The 22,086-nt window shown below is 40.9% G+C and overlaps 1 protein-coding gene across 1 annotated transcript in view; it reads left to right on the top strand.

Annotated features, from left to right (window-relative positions):
* Positions 1 to 22,086, top strand: part of STK3 (serine/threonine kinase 3) — a 157,028-nt gene that overhangs the window by 68,023 nt on the left and 66,919 nt on the right. The window contains exons 8-9 of the mRNA XM_072151508.1: positions 7,067 to 7,192; positions 16,880 to 17,078. Coding sequence (XP_072007609.1) covers positions 7,067 to 7,192; positions 16,880 to 17,078 — 325 coding nt within the window. The remainder of the gene's footprint in view (positions 1 to 7,066; positions 7,193 to 16,879; positions 17,079 to 22,086) is intronic.

A 22,086-nucleotide genomic window follows, 5' to 3' on the forward strand; every position in this document is an offset into this window, starting at 1 on the left:
GCAGGTTCCCACAGTGTCCTAGTACCTACTTGACACCCTTCTTTTAGCTAAAAGGGTTTCCTTTAACCCCAGTAATAGTACTGCATCGCGGGAGGTGCGTTCCCGCAAAATGCAGTACTATTATGTCATGCTTCTGGCCCCGGCTCCTAAACGAAGCCGGGGCCAGAAGGTGCGGTTGTCGGCTATATGTTATAGCCGACACCTGCCTCTAACACCCGCGATCGGAGATTTCTCCAATCGTGGGTGTTAACCCCTGACCGCGGTGTGTTAGGGGCATTTAAAGTGATGCCCCAGCAGAGCTTACCAGGGGGGTCCGCTGTTCCGATCACAGCCCCGGGACTGCCAGTGCCCTGGTCTGCGTGATCCTCCTTCCGGGAGACGGGTCTTTGCCTTCTGGCAGGACCCGGCTGTAAGACACTGGGCATGCGCAGCATGTTACATTACACAGTGTAATACATCTGTATTACACTGTGTAATGTGAAGAATAGCTTGAACAAGCGATCAGTGGATCGCTTGTTCAAGCTTACCTGTAAAAGTAAATAAAAAAAGTTAAAAACCTTAAATAAAAACATTTTTTAATAAAAAGAATTAATTAAATAAAGTTAAAGTCCCCCTAAACACAAATATTCCCTATACACATGCAATAAAGTGAGAAAAACACAAAATCGCCAAAACCCCCCACATATTTGGTATCGTCGCGTCCGTAACAATCCGTAGAATAACTCAGAAACATTATTGGACCCGCTCGGTGAACGCCGTAAAAACAAAACCCGAAAAACACGCCAAAAATGTACATTTTTCATAAAATCTCTGCACAAAAATGTTCTAAAAAGTAATCAAAAAAAGTTAGTGATCTGTAGAATAAAGATAATATAGTATTTTTAGTGTGCGGTGTACGACCCCCAAAAAATACAAAAAGAAAGGAAACCAAAATTGACAATTTTCTTTTCACCCATACATTCAAGAGTTAATAAAATCTCATCAATAAGCTAATGACCCACTAAAATGAAGTATTTGAAAGTGCATCTTGTGTCGCAAAAAATAAGCCCTTACATGTCCAAATTGCCCAAAAAATAAAGATTGTATAGCCAATAAAAAGTGACAATGCATACTCTGCTCTGAATGGCGCCGCTTCTCTTTGATGCCCAGCAGGTTACCACCACTTATGGGGGATTGTTATACGCGGGAGGGATTGGGTATCAAATTTTGTGGAGCGTTTTGGTATTTTATCCACTGAAAATTTATAATTTTTTTGAAAAACACATTCATTTAGCCAAAAAAATTTCACTTTCAAAATGGCATCCGATTTGGTTTTAACCCCTGTAAAACAATTAAAGGGTTAACAAACTTCCTAAAAGTTGTTTTACGTACATTGAGGGGTGTAGTTTCTATAATGGGGTAATTTATGGGGTTTTACTTTTATTTAGGTCTCTCAAAGTGATTTGAAACTGCAGGTCCCCCAATAGCAGGATTTTTCGTTTTTTATGAAAATGTGAAAAATCGCACCTAACGTTCAAAGCCCCATAACATCCTACAAACATAAGAGTATGCATAAAAAACCATGTCCACATAAAGAAGACATTCGGTGAATGTTAGTTATTAAGTTTTTTTGCGGTTATGACTATGAATGGAAAAAGTAGAACATTTTGAAGTTCTAAAATCAAGAATTTTTCCAAATTTTCACCAAATATCTGATTTTCTCATAAATAAATGCAAAACATACCACCAAAATTTTTCAACTAACATGAAGTACAATGTGTCACGAGAAAACAATTTTAAAATCACTTGGATATGTTAAAGCGTTCCAAAGTTATAACCACTTATAGTGAAACAGGGCAGATTTGAAAAAATGGGCCGTGTCAGGAAGATGAAAAGTGGCTTAAGCGTTAAGGGGTTAAATCCCTATTAATCAACTTTATCTTCTATTACCTGGCATGAGAGGGAGAGTGTACTGCTCAACTGGCTCCTCCCATCTATACCTCCTCATGTCCAATGCGTCTTCTCAGTATGTCATATGACCTGGGTGATATCATCTAAGATCCTTTACCCAGTTACATTTACCCCATGTATGTATCTGATCACATGGCAGTATTATGGCATGGTATCCATGTACTACTTCTCCACCCCATCCTCTATGGAGGCTGCTGTGATATCATGTGATCAGATGCATACATCAGGTGAGTTGCATATAAGTTTCCAAACTGATTTTCTTTTTTTTAAATTATAGAGCAATGCTTTTTAATTATAGTTTTCAAGTCTTAAACGAAGCCTGACATATCACTATGTCACGTCTCTGCTGGGGCATATTGTAGCAAACCCCCGTGATCAGTACTGAACAGGGGTGTTAACCCTTCACTCTCCGCCGGCAGCTTTGCCATTTAAAAGTATGCAACATGTAGGTGCATCTATGTAGCTTTAGATTGTCACTCCCTGTGACCTCATCGGGGAGCGGTGATCTGTTACTATGACACCCTCAGGTCATACAAAGACCCGAGGCTGTCTTGCTTTAACCCATTTATTGCAATGTGCGATTTGCACATTGTAATAGATGATGTGGAAAATACCCATGTACTGCCATACTGTAGTATGATAGGATCAATTAGGCAACCTAGGGTTAAAGAAACCTAGGGGATCATAAAAATAGTACAAAAAAAAAAAAAAAAAAAGTAAAAAAAAATTAAATAAAATAAAACCCTAAAAATTCAATCACCCCATTTTCCTAGAACTGATATAAATACAAATTAACAGTGAGAACTGTAAACATGTTGGGTATTCCCACGTCCCAAAATGTCTGGGCTCACAATGTACATGGGATTCAGACATAATAGAATTTTTGCATGTAATGATGTTTCCGGACATTATTAAAATGTACAGAAGGTTCTCTATAGCTTGACCCTCGTGACAAAAAGAAAACCAGTAGCGCTTTTTAGGCAGTCAACTAAGATTCAACCGGATCTGACTCCAAAGTTCAGCGGCTGCTCAGAAATCCTAGTAATTCCCTTCTGCACGTTGAGGCCCTGACACTGTTGCTCTTTCATGATGCTGTAAATTACGGCATATCACGAGCCTCATCTTCCTGGAGATAACACTTCTTATTTTGGTATTGAATAACTTTTATGAGCTAGTTACTCAGATATCTGATTTTACGTGGAAGCGTTCCAAATGGAATAAATATAGTCTCTCTAAGTGCAGCTATTCACTGATTGCCCAAATGATTAACAGATCCTGGAGCTTGGCCCCCGCCGGTGACTTCTTCTAGGTCAGTGACATGGAGTGCGTGGAATGCGCTGCGCTCCATGGCGAAGGGCAACATCTCAGACTATTGCTAGCCTTGTGTTTCCTATGTGGAAATTCCCAGTAGAAGGAGAGGATCTATAGACCCTCACGGCTGAGGTGTTGATTCTTTAACTCCTTCTTCTTGGCCATGGGGACTTTTCCCTTTTTATTTTCAAAGAGAAGTATAAGTAGATGAACATATTGTAATTTGCATTTTGCTAAACTTTCTGTTTACCTGTTGGCCCTTAAAGGGGTTATCCGGCTGTTAAAAATTACTGAGGGCCGGGCTGGGCTGGGCTGGGGTGGGCTAGTTAAAGGAAACCTGTCACCAGGAGAGCCATTTTTAGCACTCCCCCAGTCCCCACAGAGCATAGTACATACACTGCCAAAGTGTTTCTGTAGTAAAAATTGGTTTTACAGAAAAAAAAAGATATGTTATATTGTACCTTTCATTAGCATCTGCTGTGTGACTAGGCAGTTGCCAAATGGGAGTGGCTGAAAAGGAGCAGTTTCCTTCCCCCCCCCCACCCTTGGGAAACATGTGACCTTTTCAAATATTTGAATAACTCCCAACACTCGGGATTGGCTGTAGAGGAGCAGGGGGCGTCACGACGCCCAGTGATGGGTGTTTTCATATATTTGAAAAGGTCACATGGAGTAGCTGTTTCCCAAGGGGGGGGGGACTGCTCCTTTCCAGCCACTCCCATTTGGCAACTGCCTAGTCACACAGCAGATGCTAATGAAAGGTACAATATAACATGTCTTTTTTTTCTGTAAAACCAATTTTTACTACAGAAACACTTTGGCAGTGTATGTACTATGCTCTGTGGGGACTGGGGGAGTGCTAAAATGGGTCTCCTGGTGACAGGTTCCTTTTAAACATAATAAACATGTACTTACCTCCTCCGGCGCCGCCGATGTCGCACGATGCGGTCCGTTTGATCCGTGCCCCTGTTTGTTTAGGGGGCATGCAAGCCGCGCACAGGGAGCTTCCGGTCTGCGATGTGGCCGGCTCCTACCATCCGTCCCTATCTCTCAGCGTTGTAAGCGCTGGGACATGGTGTCGGATGGGAGCTTCCAGAAGATCCCTGTGCGCCCCTGTATACAAACCGCCGCACAGAAGAGACTGACCACGGTGCGGGACATTGGCAGCGCTGGATGAGGTTATGTTTAACTAGCCCACCCCAGCCCGGCCCTCAGTATTTTTTAACACCTGGATAACCCCTTTAAGATATCTGAGTCACCAAGTTTTTGCTGCTGGGGGGAAGGTGGGGAGGGGGGAGTGTTCATTGCTTGGCGGCAAGGTTTTACTCCACTAATCGTACAGTCACCTAAAGTAGGGAATGGAACGTCCTTTCTAGAATTCCCTCTTTTTATGTGAAATCTCTCCTGTTGACCTATTTAAAAAAATCAGTTGTGCAAATGTTAGGCGATGTCCCAAACATGTAGGTTGTTTATAGGAGATACCGCGACATGTATTTTAACTTTTACGACTAAAGAATTAAGTTTTATTGTTGGTGTTCCAAGATTCCGAGTGCTGGATCTCATCTTTCAGATCAGGCTTGTGGTTCTGTGAGCTACAGAACTGGACATGAAAAATATTGGGAACTGTATCTTTATCTCCAGCTTACATTTCCATCTATGTCTTTAGTTGCCTGTATCTCTGGCATAAGACCGATTGGATTTGAAAGATGAGATACTCATCTTTAATATGACACAAAAAGGTTGTTTCTGGGTGCTATAGAACAGAAGGGCTTCTACCCCTGAAAGCACTAACTTGACTCATCTAATGTTAAATTGGATTAAGAATAGTCATGTATTTTTTTTACTTTCTGGGTAGACTTTTTAAAGGTAAACGGGGGGGATTTCAAATAAGAGGGAATTCTAGAAAGGACATTTCATACCTTACCTGAGGGTAGTGACGGGTCTCTTTAAAGGGGTTGCACTGATGTTATTTCTTCCAATGTCAGTGCCACATCTGACCATGCTGGTGCTGTTTTTGGAATTAAGCAGCCATTTCAACCCCCTGGACAACCCCTTTAAGACTGTGATCTATGTGATACAACACATATATATTTAATTTTATCACCAGATTATGTGGTAATCTGGCGAAACCTTCCCAGGCATTGCACAGCAGAGCGTTTTCTGCAAGCGTAAAGTGCATGGTCCTTTGAAGTGGTCAGCCGCTAATACCAGCGGGAGCAGTAGGTTTCCAGTTAATGTAGGTTTGTGCCTGCTGTAAGTTTACAGTCTAGGGTTACACATGTGCATGACTACACGACATCTAAAAGGGGTTAATTGTATTTTAATTTGGTTTAAAGATATTTTGGAAACGACTCAAATTAAGCCCTTTCCTTGTTTACAGAAGATATTATCATTTTTTTTTCCCCCTGCTGTATGGCTCAGGTTTCAGATTCTCCACGCTTACAGTCATGGAACACAAAGTTGAGGAAATAAACATTTAGGAAGAAAGTACCTTCATGTTGCCTCTTATTTGCATTTCTCAGTTTGTATAATATACGTGCGCATAACATAACAAGGGTGCTGCCTGTGTGTATAGATGTGGATGGAGACACGCAGAAAGGTTGTACTTTTCTAAGAATTTCTTTAATAAAGAAATCTTTGCTAAATTTGTGTTAAATGGCAGTAAGGTCTTAAGTAGTTTCCTTGCAGTTTTGCTCAAAATAAGTAATGTAAATCTTGTTTCCTGGGCGCTTAAATGTGCTGAAAACCGACGGGTAAATTAAAGGGAACCTGTCACCAGATTTAACCCCATTAAACTTACCAGCCCCCTCATGTAGGGTCTGAAATGTGCTTTTTTTAAAGAATTCTTTATGTAATGTTAAAATCTCACTCATTTAATCCGCCAACGATATATACAAATAGGCAAAGAAGAGTCACCTTTTGCATGAGATGAGTCACTTTTAGAGACTGGACGGGGAGCATCATTTCAGACTCTTCTATCGTGGGCTTTATAGTACCCAGACCCATGATTCAGATAGTTTGTGGTTCTTTCATCTATAAATCGGCTAAAGGGTAATTAGCAAGAACTGGATATTTATCTGCAGCTCCTATTCAATCTATGGAGGCACTTCTGGCTTACAAGCCATGAAAAAGTAGCAAATATTTGTGCATGGCTTTTGATCCCCCTAGGCAAACTCCATGCCAAGTGGGCTGGCAGCAGAATGCCCTGGCTGCCACATTTGCTATACCTGGGGGCCAAAGCCACTCAGCTTATCAGGTACATCGCATGCCTGCGAGGAGGAGTCTCACGACTGTATGATACCTGTATCACTTTGCATAATGTGCCTGGTTGTGATGAATTCTTTAGCACCCAGGATCACAAGCCTGATACAATTTAAAAGATTAGATTCTCATCATTAATATCATACCAAAACCATGGTTCTATAGAACCCATATAGGTACATGGGTAAAATTTAGCATAAAATAGGGAATGCTAACTGAGGGGGCTGTTACTTTAATAGTGTTAAAGCCAGTGACAGTGCCAGTATTTTAAATGCACAACTTTGTCACAATTATCTTATTTTTTTTATTTTTGGGATTCATACTGCAGAATCTGTGTGAAATCCAGATAATACCCCAGATAGTGTATGTGTGTGTATACCTCAGCATTGGAATCTGTTTGGGGATGTGAATCCTTTTTCTTTCATGATATTGTTTTGCATTGTATCGTTTTATTCATACATTTTTAGTTTGTTTAGTCCCTGGATGATAAAGAAAATGTTAGAGTACTTAGCTGGTTCTGAATCTGTCCATCTTTTCTCTGCAGCACACGTTTATCAAAAATGCTAAACCGGTGTCCATTCTCCGAGACCTCATCACAGAAGCAATGGACATCAAGGCAAAACGACACGAGGAGCAGCAGAGAGAACTGGAGGAGGAAGATGAAAATTCTGTAAGTGCCCCCCCCCCCATCCCTTTCCAATACTTATCCCTTTAAGAACTTTGTATAAATAGAAGGAATATCTGTTAATTTTTAACCAGTTGTTGCTATTTAGCTTTAAGACGGATACATTTAGTTACATCTTCGATTTTACAAGCGCAGAAACATGAAGTTCCTTCCTTTCTCCTTCCATACAACCTGTTACCCAATGCCTGAGCCAGAAGTCTGCACAGCTGGTACCATTCATTACAGGAGAGGGTTCTGCTACCGAGCAGCCGGCATGTAGGGAATGGTTCCTGGCACTATGTCCGTGGGATTAATCAGCGGGATGATCCGCATCATCATCAGCAACAACCATGTCCTCTAATCCAGATAACTGGGCACTTCAAGAGGATATAGTTTCATTGTTAGGAAATGTAGTCACTATGTTTGTGTTGGTAATGCGGTGCGCTGCGGAGGTAGTCAGGAAAGGGCTGACATCCCCAGTTCTGCTGAGAGTGAAGGGAAAAAAGCTGGACAGGATTGAACCTGGTAGGGAATCATGAAGCTGGAATGCCTTCCTGTAATACTTACACCATGCTTGGCGTTTACACACAGAGTTTGTAAAGTTAAACTCATTAATAAATAAAGTAAAATGAAGAAGTTGTAGTAATGAGAAAAAAAACTTTCTATGACTGTATATAAAAAGAAAATACAGTTTTGGGAGACATGTGCAGCCTGTGAAACCTGGCCCATATTTTGGCATCATCCAACAGGCTAAACACCTTTTACATCGCAGGAATCCTTGCATTTTACAGAATTTTGATGCAAGGATTCCCATCTGCTGGAAGTGAATAAAACGTTACATTTAATAAAGTAGTGGTGCTGAGGTTCTACCGGTAGATGGAAAGTCCTTGCATCATATTTCTGTCTTGTGCATGGACTCCCGTCCTGTTTTATCTTGTGCAGTCCGTGGGATCAGGCTCACATACTACTGGCTGTACTCACCCTGGAAAACTGTAACCAAGGGGCCTCATGGACCCTGTTATCGCCTCTAGCCTTGATTCAGGATTAGATAAGGTTGGACATGGAGGGTACGGGTTCTCTATGGCATCCTGCAGTACAACCGCCTACTGATGTCGTAGTTGCACCTGTAGATCCAATAGAACCTGGTGTCTTAGCCGGTTCCGTTAATGCTGAATTGGCCATAAATCTGGTGATTTCACTGGATAGGGAAGCATTGCTATCCGGAGGAGACGTTCCTGGAAAATTTATTATTTTCTCTGGGTTGGAATTACATTTGTAAGCCCTGCCATTAGAGACAACATGTGGCTGTGCAATGTCCCATGTATCACTTATAGGAGGTGACCATTGTGTGTTTTCCGAAAACCAGCAGATGGAGCAGTGTATCACTCTGCAGCAAATTGCTCACCACAGTTCTTCCATGCTCCATCATATCATCATTGGATTCCACCTGGAAAATAGATTTAGGTAGGATAGAAAAGGTCAAATAGAATAGATTTGTCCTAAAGACAACATCCGTAGCAGTACAGATTTCTAGCCGACTACACCAACGAAGGCTATTGTGGCTATAAACCACATTGGAGGATTCAATGGAAAGAGCGCCCCCTCCCCTAGAAGTTTTTTCTTTAGCAAGTTATCCCCTATCACAAGTACAAACCCTTTGCACTCTGGGGTACAGGCAGGTCTAGCATGTGTCCCCCCCTCTTCATTCATAAGTATAGGAGTGTCAGAAATTGCCAAGCCCAGCGCTGGGGTGTCTCTGACACACTCCTAGACAGCACAGACCTGATGGTGTATGGCCGCCTGACCTGGACAAGTTTCCAAATTAACAGCCCTTGAATATATTCATGGCTATGATTGGCCAAAAGGACAATGGTGACTGTGGGGTAGGCTGTAAGTCACTGTTGATGATTTTAGTTTCCAATGGCAATGCAAATCCCATGGTATGTCTTATATAGTTATGCAACTTCAATGTAATTTTTTTTTTTAGAATATGGTATCCAGGGTCTATATACGACTGATATTACTACAGCCCCTACTCGCCCATCTCCTCCATATGTATGAGTAACCCTGCTTTATTATGAATTATGTTATCCCTCCCTCCTCTACAACCTCTGTTTTCGGAATATGAAGCTCCGTATTATATAGTATTACACCAAACCAAAACCTCAAAAAGTCATTTCCAGTCTTCCTATCGGACCCCAGAGACCCATCCAGGCCGCAGTACACGACTCCTCTTACTTTACACTGTGTAAGTTGGCATCCGTGCCTGTACGTTTTTTTTTTTTTTCTATAAGGGATAAAACAAATAAAACATTCAGAGCTTAAACGAGTCCTCAATATGCACCGAAAAGACCGAAATAACAAAGCGGAGTGACCCTGTTCTTTAAGGTAATAAATATTTGGCCATATTCCCTGCAATCTGTCATGAACTGAGGTCTGATTGTGATACATTCCACCGCACAGCTGCTTGACCTCCCAAATCAAAATCCTATCCAAAAAATTAAAATTCTCTAGAAGAGGCCAGTCTTAGTCAGTATGCTTAAACTAACATTTAAGCGTTCAGATCTCCGTTACCCCCCTGTAGAATACTTTGCTTGCCGTTTTCTGCTAATTAAAAAAATCTGTTTACTTACCTCAGCACCTATCAAAACATGTCAGCCTGTCACAAGAGGTTTCCATCACACCCCTCGCTCCTCTAAGATGTACCCAGCGCAGCAACACTGTGTAACCCGCTCATACCTTCACCTTAAAGAGCCTCGTGCTGCATACACAGATTAGGGAAGGGTTTTTTAAAATCTAATTTATTTAATATTTGTATATTCACCATATATTTGTATTTTATTTCTATATTTTCAGTATATATATTTTTTTTTAATTTTAACCACCACAATACATTCATGTCAAAGATGTATTTGTACTGCGGAAATGGATTGTCCTGAAAAACAAAGATTTTTACATGCCATTTTCCCTGTGTTTTAAGGAGACGTGAGCTGCACAAACCTATTGGATATTTTATTTTTATTTGAACTTATTTGTATTCAATTTATTTTATTTTTTTTAATACTAATTGATTTTGTGGCAAGTGATGAGATGAAACCTCCACTGTTTACTTATTTCATAGACAATTGTACCTATAATGCAGAATAGATTTTTTTTTTTTAAACCACACACATGCATATATACATATATAATACATACATACATACATACATACATACATACATATACATATACATGTACATATACATGTACATATACACGTACATATACACGTACATATACACGTACATATACACGTACATATACACGTACATATACACGTACATATACACGTACATATACACGTACATATACACGTACATATACACGTACATATACACGTACATATACACGTACATATACACATACATATACACATACATATACACATACATACATACATACACACAGATATACATACATACATATACACAGATATACACACACTCATATGCACATATATACACACACACACATATACACATATATACACACACACACATAGACACATATATACACACACACACATAGACACACGTATACACATATAGACACACGCATACTCGCACCCGCGCGCACATATACACGCGCACACATATAGTGCCGTGCAACTACTGGTGAATATTTCTTTTTAATATTTTATTATTCTAGTATTATGATAATTAATTTATTATTTCATTGTTATTATTTTATTATTATATTCCTGTATTTTAAATGTTATTATTACATTTATTTTTCTTTTTTGTAGCAAAGAACCATCACTGTATAGGTATACAGGCAGTCCCCTACTTAAGGACACCCGACTTACAGACAACCCATAGTTACAGACGGACCCCTCTGCCCACTGTGACCTCTGGTGAAGCTCTCTGGATGCTTTACTATAGTCCCAGACTGCAATGATCAGCTATAAGGTGTCTGTAATGAAGCTTTATTGATAATTCTTGGTCCAATTACACCAAAAATTTTGAAACTCCAATTGTCACTGGGGCAAAAGAAAAAAAATTGTCTAGAACTTCCATTATAAAATATACAGTTTCGACTTACATACAAATTCAACTTAAGAACAAACCTCCAGACCCTATCTTGTATGTAACCCGGGGACTGCCTGTATGAAAGATTATTGTACTTCCAATGAGGAAATTAATTCACACATACATTTTCTAAGCCAAGTTTTAGATTAGTTTTATTTTATTAGTTTTTATTATTTTAACTTATTGGGATTTATGGGTGGGGCAGTTGTCCGGGGACTCCCGAGTGAATATATTTTTATATAACTGTGTATACTATGCAGTGGCAGCATCTGAGGGGGAGGGTTTGTCAAATATTTCATCAATATTTATGTCCTGGACTTTACTTCTAAATAAGCTCCTTCATCAGGTTTAGATGATTTTCTAGGAATGCTGATAACCTATGTTAAGGACGGATCAGTTTCTGATTGGTGGGGAACTGCAACCCGCTGATCAGTGGTATTAGAAATCCCTCAGTGGTCAATGTGCTGCTCACATGTTTATAATGGGGATTAACAGGTGTCGGGCCTTCCCTGATAAGATTTTGATGGTCAGTTTCGGACAGGCCTACTAGAGAATTGGAGACTCCACGGTGGGCCCACTTTATTAGGTACACCTGTCCAACTGCACGTTAACACTTAATTTCTAATCAGCCAATCACATGGCGGCAACTCAGTGCATTTAGGCATGTAGACATGGTCAAGACAATCTCCTGCAGTTCAAACCGAGCATCAGTATGGGGAAGAAAGGTGATTTGAGGCCTTTGAACGTGGCATGGTTGTTGGTGCCAGAAGGGCTGGTCTGAGTATTTCAGAAACTGCTGATCTACTGGGATTTTCACGCACAACCATCTCTAGGGTTTACAGAGAATGGTCCGAAAAAGAAAAAACATCCAGTGAGCGGCAGTTCTGTGGGCAGAAATGCCTTGTTGATGCCAGAGGTCAGAGGAGAATGGGCAGACTGGTTCTAGCTGATAGAAAGGCAACAGTGACTCAAATCACCACCCGTTACAACCAAGGTAGGCAGAAGAGCATCTCTGAATGCACAGTACGTCGAACTTTGAGGCAGATGGGCTACAGCAGCAGAAGACCACACCGGGTGCCACTCCTTGCAGCTAAGAACAGGAAACTGAGGCTACAATTTGCACAAGCTCATCGAAATTGGACAGTAGAAGATTGGAAAAACGTTGCCTGGTCTGATGAGTCTCGATTTCTGCTGCAACATTCGGATGGTAGGATCAGAATTTGGCGTCAACAACATGAAAGCATGGATCCATCCTGCCTTGTATCCACGGTTCAGGCTGGTGGTGGTGGTGTCATGGTGTGGGGAATATTTTCTTGGCTCTCTTTGGGCCCCTTAGTACCAATTGAGCATCGTTGCAACGCCACAGCCTACCTGAGTATTGTTGCTGACCATGTCCATCCCTTTATGACCACAATGTACCCAACATCTGATGGCTACTTTCAGCAGGATAATGCGCCATGTCATAAAGCTGGAATCATCTCAGACTGGTTTCTTGAACATGACAATGAGGTCACTGTACTCAAATGGCCTCCACAGTCACCAGATCTCAATCCAATAGAGCATCTTTGGGATGTGGTGGAACGGGAGATTCGCATCATGGATGTGCAGCCGACAAATCTGCGGCAACTGTGTGATGCCATCATGTCAATATGGAGCAAAATCTCTGAGGAATGCTTCCAGCACCTTGTTGAATCTATGCCACGAAGAATTGAGGCAGTTCTGAAGGCAAAAGGGGGTCCAACCCGTTACTAGCATGGTGTACCTAATAAAGTGGCCGGTGAGTGTTTATATACAATAAAAAGAGATTTAAAACAAAAACATAAGTTTGTACAGAAAACAACCCCCTTTAATTTCTCCTGTGCTGGAATTCCATGGGAATTTTAGTGTAATCCTGATACTATCTCTACGACTGTCACTTTACTCTAATTGGAATCGAAATCCATTCACTTTCTGCAGGAACTTCTCCAGAACTGATATTCTGCTGCATCTGGATATATAACTTTATATTCTATAATCATTACTTTCCCTTTTGTCTACTGTACTGTGTGACCCAGGTCAAGAAGGTGAGATGTTTCCATGCTCCGACATTTCAGCGTTTAAGGTCAATATTCCCACGAAGATTATCTCCGTTTGACGTGTACATGTCAGATTATTTCCATTTATGATGGCTCCACTTAGAATCAATCACTTCAGGTCGTTTACTTGCAGCGATTATCAATAGATATGATGATGAATAGGAATGGATGTCCTGTCAACCTGCCCTCATCTGCTACTTGTTCTCCTGAACTTCCTTTTAGCGCTTTCCTTCTCCCGATTTCCACGTCCTCTTATTTTGTAGTCTATGGCTCCCCCTTGTGTCCTGTAAGAGAACTGCATATATCAACTTTCACATCGAACCATAAATGTCATATGAGAAAACAAGGTGGCAAAAAGTTTTATTAATACTTATACCTAAATAGGCTCTAAAACATATATTTACATTACCAGTAAAGACATACACAAATGTATGCATGTGTGTGTGTGTGTATATATATATATATATATATATATATATATATATATATAATAGAGAGAGAGTTTTTTTTTTTTTTTTTTTTTAAATAAAGTTTAGCAAATCTGCCTTTTGGAATGACACCTCAGTTATCATAGTTTTTACATATGGAATAGGAGTGTCAGTGTAGTAGCTACAATCATCTAACTTTCCAGTAACCTATATGGTGTGTGTCTGCCTTAATTGTAGGGCCCCCTGAAAAAATTCTGGAGCCCCAGGGTTTAAAGGAAATCTTCCATCAAAATCCAGCATGATAAACCAGGGACACTTACTCATAGATCCAGGCTCTGTGATAATCTTCTTATATTTGTTATCCATGGCCTCCTTCCTTCTAAAATCAACTTTAACATTTTACTAATGAGCCTTGGCCTCCATGCTGTAGCTTCACACACTGTTACACTATGCATGCGCCCCCCCCCCCTTCACTGTTTGAGTAGGCAGGGAACAGGGAAACGGTGTAACAGCCTGTGAAGCTAAGACTTGGAGGGGCTCTAGTAATGCCCCTCAGACTTTTAATGCCTTATTAACATAATTGTAAAAGTTGATTTTAGAAGAAAGGAGGCCAAAGATATCAGACGTGCAAGAAAAATACCACAGTCACGGGACCTGGATCTTATAAATAAATGTCCCTGGTATAATCATGCTGCATTTTGATGGTAGGTTTCCTTTAAACTCCCTGTATTGAGACACAATCTTTGGTGAAAGTTGGCAGTAAGTCTTCATTTATCGCCACCAAAGAGTGGAATTCCTGTTCTTTAGAGCCCGTCTACTATTCCTGTAATCCACAGACTGGATTGTCCTCCAGAATTGCAGTAGCATGTTGTGTGTGCTCTCTATGGCACTGCTGTAATTGGCAGTTTCATAGACGGTGATTGGACTGGTGTTGTTCGGGCCCCCCTTCTTTTTAATTGGTTGATTCTCAGAGGTTAGACCCCCAAAATCTTGGGATGACGTGCAAGTTTGTTACAGCACCAATACATGAGCATCCTATAATCTGACACCACTAGAAAGTTTTTAGTGTACACGTCCTGATGGACAAATCTTTTTGGAATGGAAATACAGGCGGTCCCCTACTTAAGGACACCCAACTTACAGACAACCCATAGTTACAGACAGACCCCTCTGACCTCTGGTGAAGCTCTCTGAATGCTTTACTATAGTCCCAGATTGCAATGATCAGCTGCAATGTGTCTGTAATGAAGCTATATTAATAATCCTTGGTCCCATTACAGCAAAAAATGTTTAAACTACAATTATTACTGGGGCCAAAATTTTTTTTTGTCTGGATCTACAATTATAAAATATTTCGACTTGCATACAAATTCAACTTAAGAACAAACTTCCGGACCCTATCTTGTATGCAACCCGGGGACTGCCTGTATGTCTAAGCACCGGGCAGAAGGAATGAGGATATTAAACTGTCGGTTAATGCGGAACATCTGACAAATAACCGCACACTTCATGTATTGTGAAACTGTGCAGATAAGGGGGAGCTCCGTCCCTTTATAATTATCGGCTGTCTTGTTGTATCATCATTATTGGAATCTATACTGTTGGGAAGCGATTGTGTTCTGTACGAGACATTAAAAGATGACACGTTATACTCATGGCTTGTCGTAGACGCCTCATCCGTAGAAGCTACTATTATGTTTTGGTGCTGATTGCTTAGGCTTGATGTAATAGCAGTTATTAGCAGGTTGGGTGTTACTTGTATCCTACAATCATGGCAAAGTAAAGTCTCAATTATTTGCTGCTCCGCTGTGAAATTTATGATCTAATCTGGTAGTTAAGTACATTTAGGACTTTTAAGGGAATCCATCATCAGTTTTGACAATAATCATCTGCATACTGTGCTAGTTATAGGTAATCATACCTTTGTGCATGTAGTAAGTAGTGGAGCAACGCAGTGCAGGAAAAGCTGAAGATGTGGATTATAACTTTTCACAGTCTTGCTGATACTTGCAGACACACAAAGTTATGGTTACACAAACAACTATCACTGTCTGCATGGTTAAAACTAGTGACCGATTCCCTTTAAACATTAAAAAGCCAAGTATATCAAAATGAAAAATGCATTACAATTTGCACCTTCACCCATCAGCACTTTAGAGGGGTCCACAGGTCTCATTGGAGTGGGACTAAGATTTGTATCCTAACTAAGATACTGGCAAAAGTATGAAGCTCCCTTAACCTGTCCCCAGGAATGTAATTTTTAGCTGGTAACAGGTTCCAATAAACTATTCTATGCTGATTTTAAAAATGCCCTAGTCAGCATTTTGAATCTTTTCACTACTTTATAAAATTGTATTTCACATCACCTGGCTCCCTGCCAGTAGTGTGCGGTGAGTTCCTAGTGAGGGAGAAAGTAAGAGCCTCAGTGTAGGCAGATGTTTTGGACTACGCTATGCTTTTCCTGCAGTCAGTGTTGGTAGCTCTGCTTTAAAATTGCAGAGCAGGTAAGTATTACCCTGAGTCGTGGATGTGCATTTAATGAGTATGTGTGGGAGAAGCTGCGTCTTTCCTCTGTTTTCAAATATTTGTGCTCCATATGGGGCTTATGATTCATACACTGGATTATCATCAGTTCGGCTTTGCATTCCAGGAACATTACTGCCACTGATTGGAAATGCTGTTGTATCCAATGCTGGAATCTGTTCCTTTCAACAATTCCCCCAGCATCTGCTCGGCAGATCTTTTCTGTTACTAAAAATGTCTTGCTTGTTTTTTCTCGGGATGAGAGAGTAGTAAAATATGGCAGCCTCCATAAATTGACCTCACACTTCATGTTCTCAGAATAAAGGTGCCTCCCGTTGCGCCCCCTGAAATCCTATTGTCTTTAATTGTGAATTATGACCCCGGAGAAGTCGTCAAACCCATAAACCGCGCGGCTAAAGTTCATTGTTTTCCAGCAATGAAACTTTCAGTATTTATAGTAAGGTTTGAGGTTTCTGTGATGTGGTTACACTAAATAAATTTATATAAATTAATCTTTAGTCTCAGGCGTTGGATCTTGCAGAGCGTATCCGCTGATCGGACCATGTAGTAACCCTTTATGTTACTTGTGTTTTGCAGGAGGAAGATGAGCTGGACTCGCACACAATGGTGAAGACCAGCTCTGAGAGTGCCGGGACCATGAGAGCAGCCAGCACCATGAGCGAGGGGGCTCAGACCATGATTGAGCACAATAGCACCATGTTAGAATCGGATCTTGGCACCATGGTAATAAACAGTGATGAGGAAGAGGAGGAGGAAGAAGATGGCACCATGAAAAGTAGGTTTTACACACATCAAACACGAGCCTTTTTTGTGGGACTCTAACCACTATTTCCCTCTGATTATATTTACGGGGGATATGAATAAAGTGACAGGCTTGCATCCACAATGCTGCTCCGTTCATATCGGCCATAGGACTAATTTACTTAAAAGAGTAATTACAAGAAGATTGGTTCTTCATCTCCACAACTGAGCGTCATTCCAGGGCACAGAGGCATCCTTCATCAATCACTCTCTACATCACTCTTATCCATACCCATGTAGGGTCTTCCACTGCCTTATCCACCTTATCTGGCCTCTTGGAGCGGTGGAAGAAGGCCAAGACTGGACCGCAATGATTTTGCACACAGATCAAGCATCATAGAATGGGGCTTATCCATGTGCAGCAGTAATTCCTCCACTGAAACCGCAGTAATATAAGAATGGACCCCCTGAATGGGAGACATAAGAGGGGTTTGCTTGTATCAGAATTGACCGTGAAAGACCAACTCAGATTTGCAACAGAAAAATGGCACACAGTTGTTTGCGTCCCGTTAAACCACACTTGTTGTATGCGGGGAGCCTTAGGCTGCATTCACACACATGTACGGCCGACGTATGTACGGCCGACGTATGTACGGCCGACGTATGTACGGCCGACGTATGTACGGCCGATATACGCCCCCATACACTTCTATGGGCTCACGGCCCTGTACGGGAGCGGTGCGGTGCGGCCCCATACCGCTCCGTAGCCTGGGGAAAGATGGGACATGTCCTATCTCTTCCCGTGATACGGCGCCGTGCACTGTATCTTCCAATGGAGAGGGGCGGGGGTGAGCAGCGCTCATCCCCTGCTCCTCTCCGCAGCGCCGATGTATGCCCGCCGTACTACGGTACGGCGGGCATACATCGTGTTAATGTAGCCTTAGACAAACTTTATGCACAGATCTCTTCTTTTTGGTTTGCGTCTGTAAACATATCATAATGTGTATTGTTACTAGCAGTGGCATCCAGGACTTCAGTTCCTGCTAGGCCATCTATGGTGGTCCCTCACCCTGATGAGTCTGATACTTTGTATATCAATTCCTCTAGGTTCTTTAGATCTCTGCTTGCAGTCATTCTATAGAATGTTTTATTATGTACTTCCTATGGATAGTAATCAGATTCTGGTCATGTGATGTCACACAGGTGCATGGCACCTTATATCCCTGTTCAGGGGATGTCACACAGGTGCATGGTTATATTGTATAGCTCTGGTTACTCTCTGTGATAGAATGAGCCGTGCACCTGTGTGACATCCTATGACCAGGGATATAACGAGCCGTGCCCCAGTATGACATCACATGAATGTGTATATATATAAACCCTGAGAGATTTGATACAGAAAGTTATATAATTGTATAATTTTTCATTACACAAATTATATCAATAATTTTCTAAGAGTGGACAACCCCTTTAAATGATGGCTTTAGCATCCAACCAGGATCCTGTTAAAGTTTTCTCTCAGACGAAGGGGTCTGTGGATTAGGTTAATATAGAGTGTACAGAGGACCCTTAAAGGTGAAGGACTGCCTTTGGAGCACTTCCCTTCCTGGATTAAAACTTTGTTTCACAAGAACAAAACTGCGGACATATCCCCTTTATATAGGGAACATTTTTTGTCATTGAGTTCTGGTCTGGTTCAATGTATCAGTGCCAAACCTAAATCCAGGATGATAAATGTCATCAGTGCTCGTAACATCAGGGAATAACATGTAACATCATTTGGAACATTAACAAGAGATAAAAGGAACATGGAGGGAAAATGTTCTGTACACCAGGACAACCTGGAGACGCTTTGGGTAATTACATTTGTCATAGCAGTCCACAATGTTCCATTATTGCAGATATACTGTACACAGTGATGTTACAAACAGAACACAGCTTTCAGAGAGGTGGCCATGTTCTACAATTTACTACGTCCCAGGCCATCATTGTGTTATGTAAGAAGCCAAGTGCATGTGATCTCTGATGCTGAAGTCCACTAGATGGAGGTAGCGAGCAGGTGATGCACATGCACCTCTTATCTGTGTTCTCCATACCACATACTCTATATGTGTTCTTTAAGGCCCCCTGTTCTATGAGACCACCTCTTATCCAGACAACTGTACTCTACATGTCTTTAGTTCTACCACCTATAATGGATGTGTGTTTTTTTTTTTTTTTTTTTAAAGACAATACCCACCCCGACCAATTTTGGATCATCTGGTTTGTTCACTCAACTAAGTTTTCAAGAGCAATTTTTAAGGATAATTTACTATTGCATTCATGGTCAAATACATTGAGCTTAGTTAGCACACAGAATTTTTATTTATTTATTCATTTAAAAAAAACAAAAAACTTTTTAGCCTTCCCTCTTGCCTGTAGGGCTTTCAGAAATACTCATTGGTAGACATGTATATTTATTTTGACCTGTTTTCTCTTCTCTTTTGCATGTTTAAAAAAAATATATATATTTTGGTGATTTTTTTAAGGTGCATTTTTGCATCTATGCCAAGGTCTTAAGAGGTTAGCTGGCTGTTGTGTCTGTTGCAGTGTCTCTAAATGTATCTTTCCAAGACAGGTGTTTTCTTTTGTTTTGTGACTATTTTTAAGGGCAAATTAGAGACTTTTTAGGTGCAACACGAAGTACAACTGACCCCATGCTCGTTTCCATAAATGCACCTAAAAAAGTAAAAAAGAAAAAAAAAAAACTGATATAGAAAAAAACCCAGACATGTATCACATGTATTACAGCAAATTTAGAAAGATGCATAGAGCTGCTAATGTATGCTGCCGTCAGTCACTGTTAAAAAGAAAACAAATGATACATTGAGAGGGTACATGTATTCTGAGGGACTGCATCTAATGTATGTGTAGATTCTAGAAGAGATTGAAAATTTGTGGCTGACATCACTTTCCACATGGAAATATTCTTCAACGTCACATTGTTAATAATCAGGTTTTAGTCCTATCCCTTGTTATAGGAATATTTTGTAGATCTTCATTACCATCCGCACATATACAGATCAGCCATAATATTATGTAGGTCCAGCTAAAACAGCGCCAACTCATTGAGACATTGGGGGAGATTTATCAGAAGTGTCTGAGAGCATAACTGTTCTATTTGCCCATAGCAACCAATCAGAGCTCAGTTTTCATCTTACCACAGCTGTTTATGAAATGAAAGCTGACCTCTGATTGGTTTCCATGGGCAACTTGAACAGTTTTACACTTCTGATAAATTTCCCCCCGTAGACTCCACTGTGGTTCCCTGCAGTTTCTGTAGATTCTTTAAGATCTGTAAATTGGGCAATAAGTCCTCCATTGGAGCATAAACACCAGTGCCCAGTATAAAACCTTTCTAATATAGTTTGCTTTATTTATATAGCGCACACAGATTACGCAGCGCTGCACAGAGTTTGCCAAATCAGTTCCTGTCCCCATGGGGCTCACAATCTAATCAACCTACCAGTATATTTTGGAGTGTGGGAGGAAACCGGAGGCAACCCATGCAAACACGGAGAGAACATACAAACTCTTTGCAGATGTTGACCCTGGGACTTGAACCCAGGTCCTCAGCGCTGCAAGGCTGTAATGCTAAACACTGAGCCACCGTGCTGCCCGTGGCACAATTTTTATCTGGCCATGTTTGCGGCGTTAGCTCTGGCACATACTGGCATAGACCGGCTAGCCTCACATCTCATTGTTCCTTTGGCTTCCATGAGCTTGAGCACTGGTTGTGTTTCCTTGGACACTTTTGGAAGGTAATAAATACAACATATTGAGAACCCCCCCATTCTGGGGGTGTCCATAGGGAGCATCGGGGGCTGGTGAGCAGGTTTATAGTAGTAGTAAGGAATAAGAAGAGGTTACCTTTTCATAGAAAACTAATAATGTTTCCTGAATAAAACCTATTACTGATCCATTAGCTGTTCTGTTCCTATTCATATTTTACAAAATGCCGCACAGCAATATTCCCAAATTGGGCCGCACAATAAATCATCAATTATCAGCCTCAAGAAATTAATTTCTAAATGATCATTTGTAGGTAATTACAGGAGGTGAATGGCTTGTTCTGTCCTTCTGTACGGCTCTCCGGGATAATTATATCAACCTGTAATTACGTGCAGGTCTCCGAGTCCTCACGTGGGGATGGATTGTGCTCTACTCATTGACTATTTTCCATCACATGCCAGAAATCCGCTGCTGGTACCACGTCTCCCGGTGGCTTCTGTTTACCAAATTTACTTCCATAGAGACGCACAACACAGGCAAATTACTGTGGATATCTGATATCGATGTCAAACTTACTCTGTGCACTTTCCTTTTGGTTGGCCTTAGCATTCAGATGAAAGGAAAAAGCTGAATATCCTCCAATATAGCAATAGGTATAATATAGCAGTTACCATGGGATTAACATTTGACACAAAACTTGTTCTAGTATCTTTTGTCAACATCAAATTGCAGTGAGTTGGCTACCAGCAGCATGTACAGACAGTCCCCGACTTACATACGACCCCTAGTTACAATTGGACCTCTGGATGTTGGTAATTTTCTGTACTTTAGCCCTAGGCTACAACAATCAGCTATACCAGTTATCACATGTGTTTGCAGTTAAGCTTTATTGTTAATCCTGGTTCTTATGACAACCCAAAAGTTTTAAAATCCAATTGTCACAGAGACCCAAACATTTTTGGGCTGGAGTCAAAATTCTAAAATATAACTGTTTCGACTTGCATACAAATTCAACTTAAGAATGAACCTACAGAACCTATCTAGTACATAACCCAGTGCCTGCCTGTATGGTACAAACATAGCAGATCATGTTTTATACAAACCTCATTCGTCTACAGTTGTTTTTGGTGCTCCCTTGAAAACATCGAACCTTCCTTGAGTTTGTCATCGGTGGTGGAAGTGTGCTCAAAAGACTGCCCGAGGAATAGGGCGTGCACTAAAATTTTCCTGGTTAGTTACTGCATACTCCGGACAGAGGTCATTAGGCCCCA

This window comes from Engystomops pustulosus, chromosome 5, assembly GCF_040894005.1.
Source record: "Engystomops pustulosus chromosome 5, aEngPut4.maternal, whole genome shotgun sequence".
NCBI lineage: Eukaryota > Metazoa > Chordata > Amphibia > Anura > Leptodactylidae > Engystomops > Engystomops pustulosus.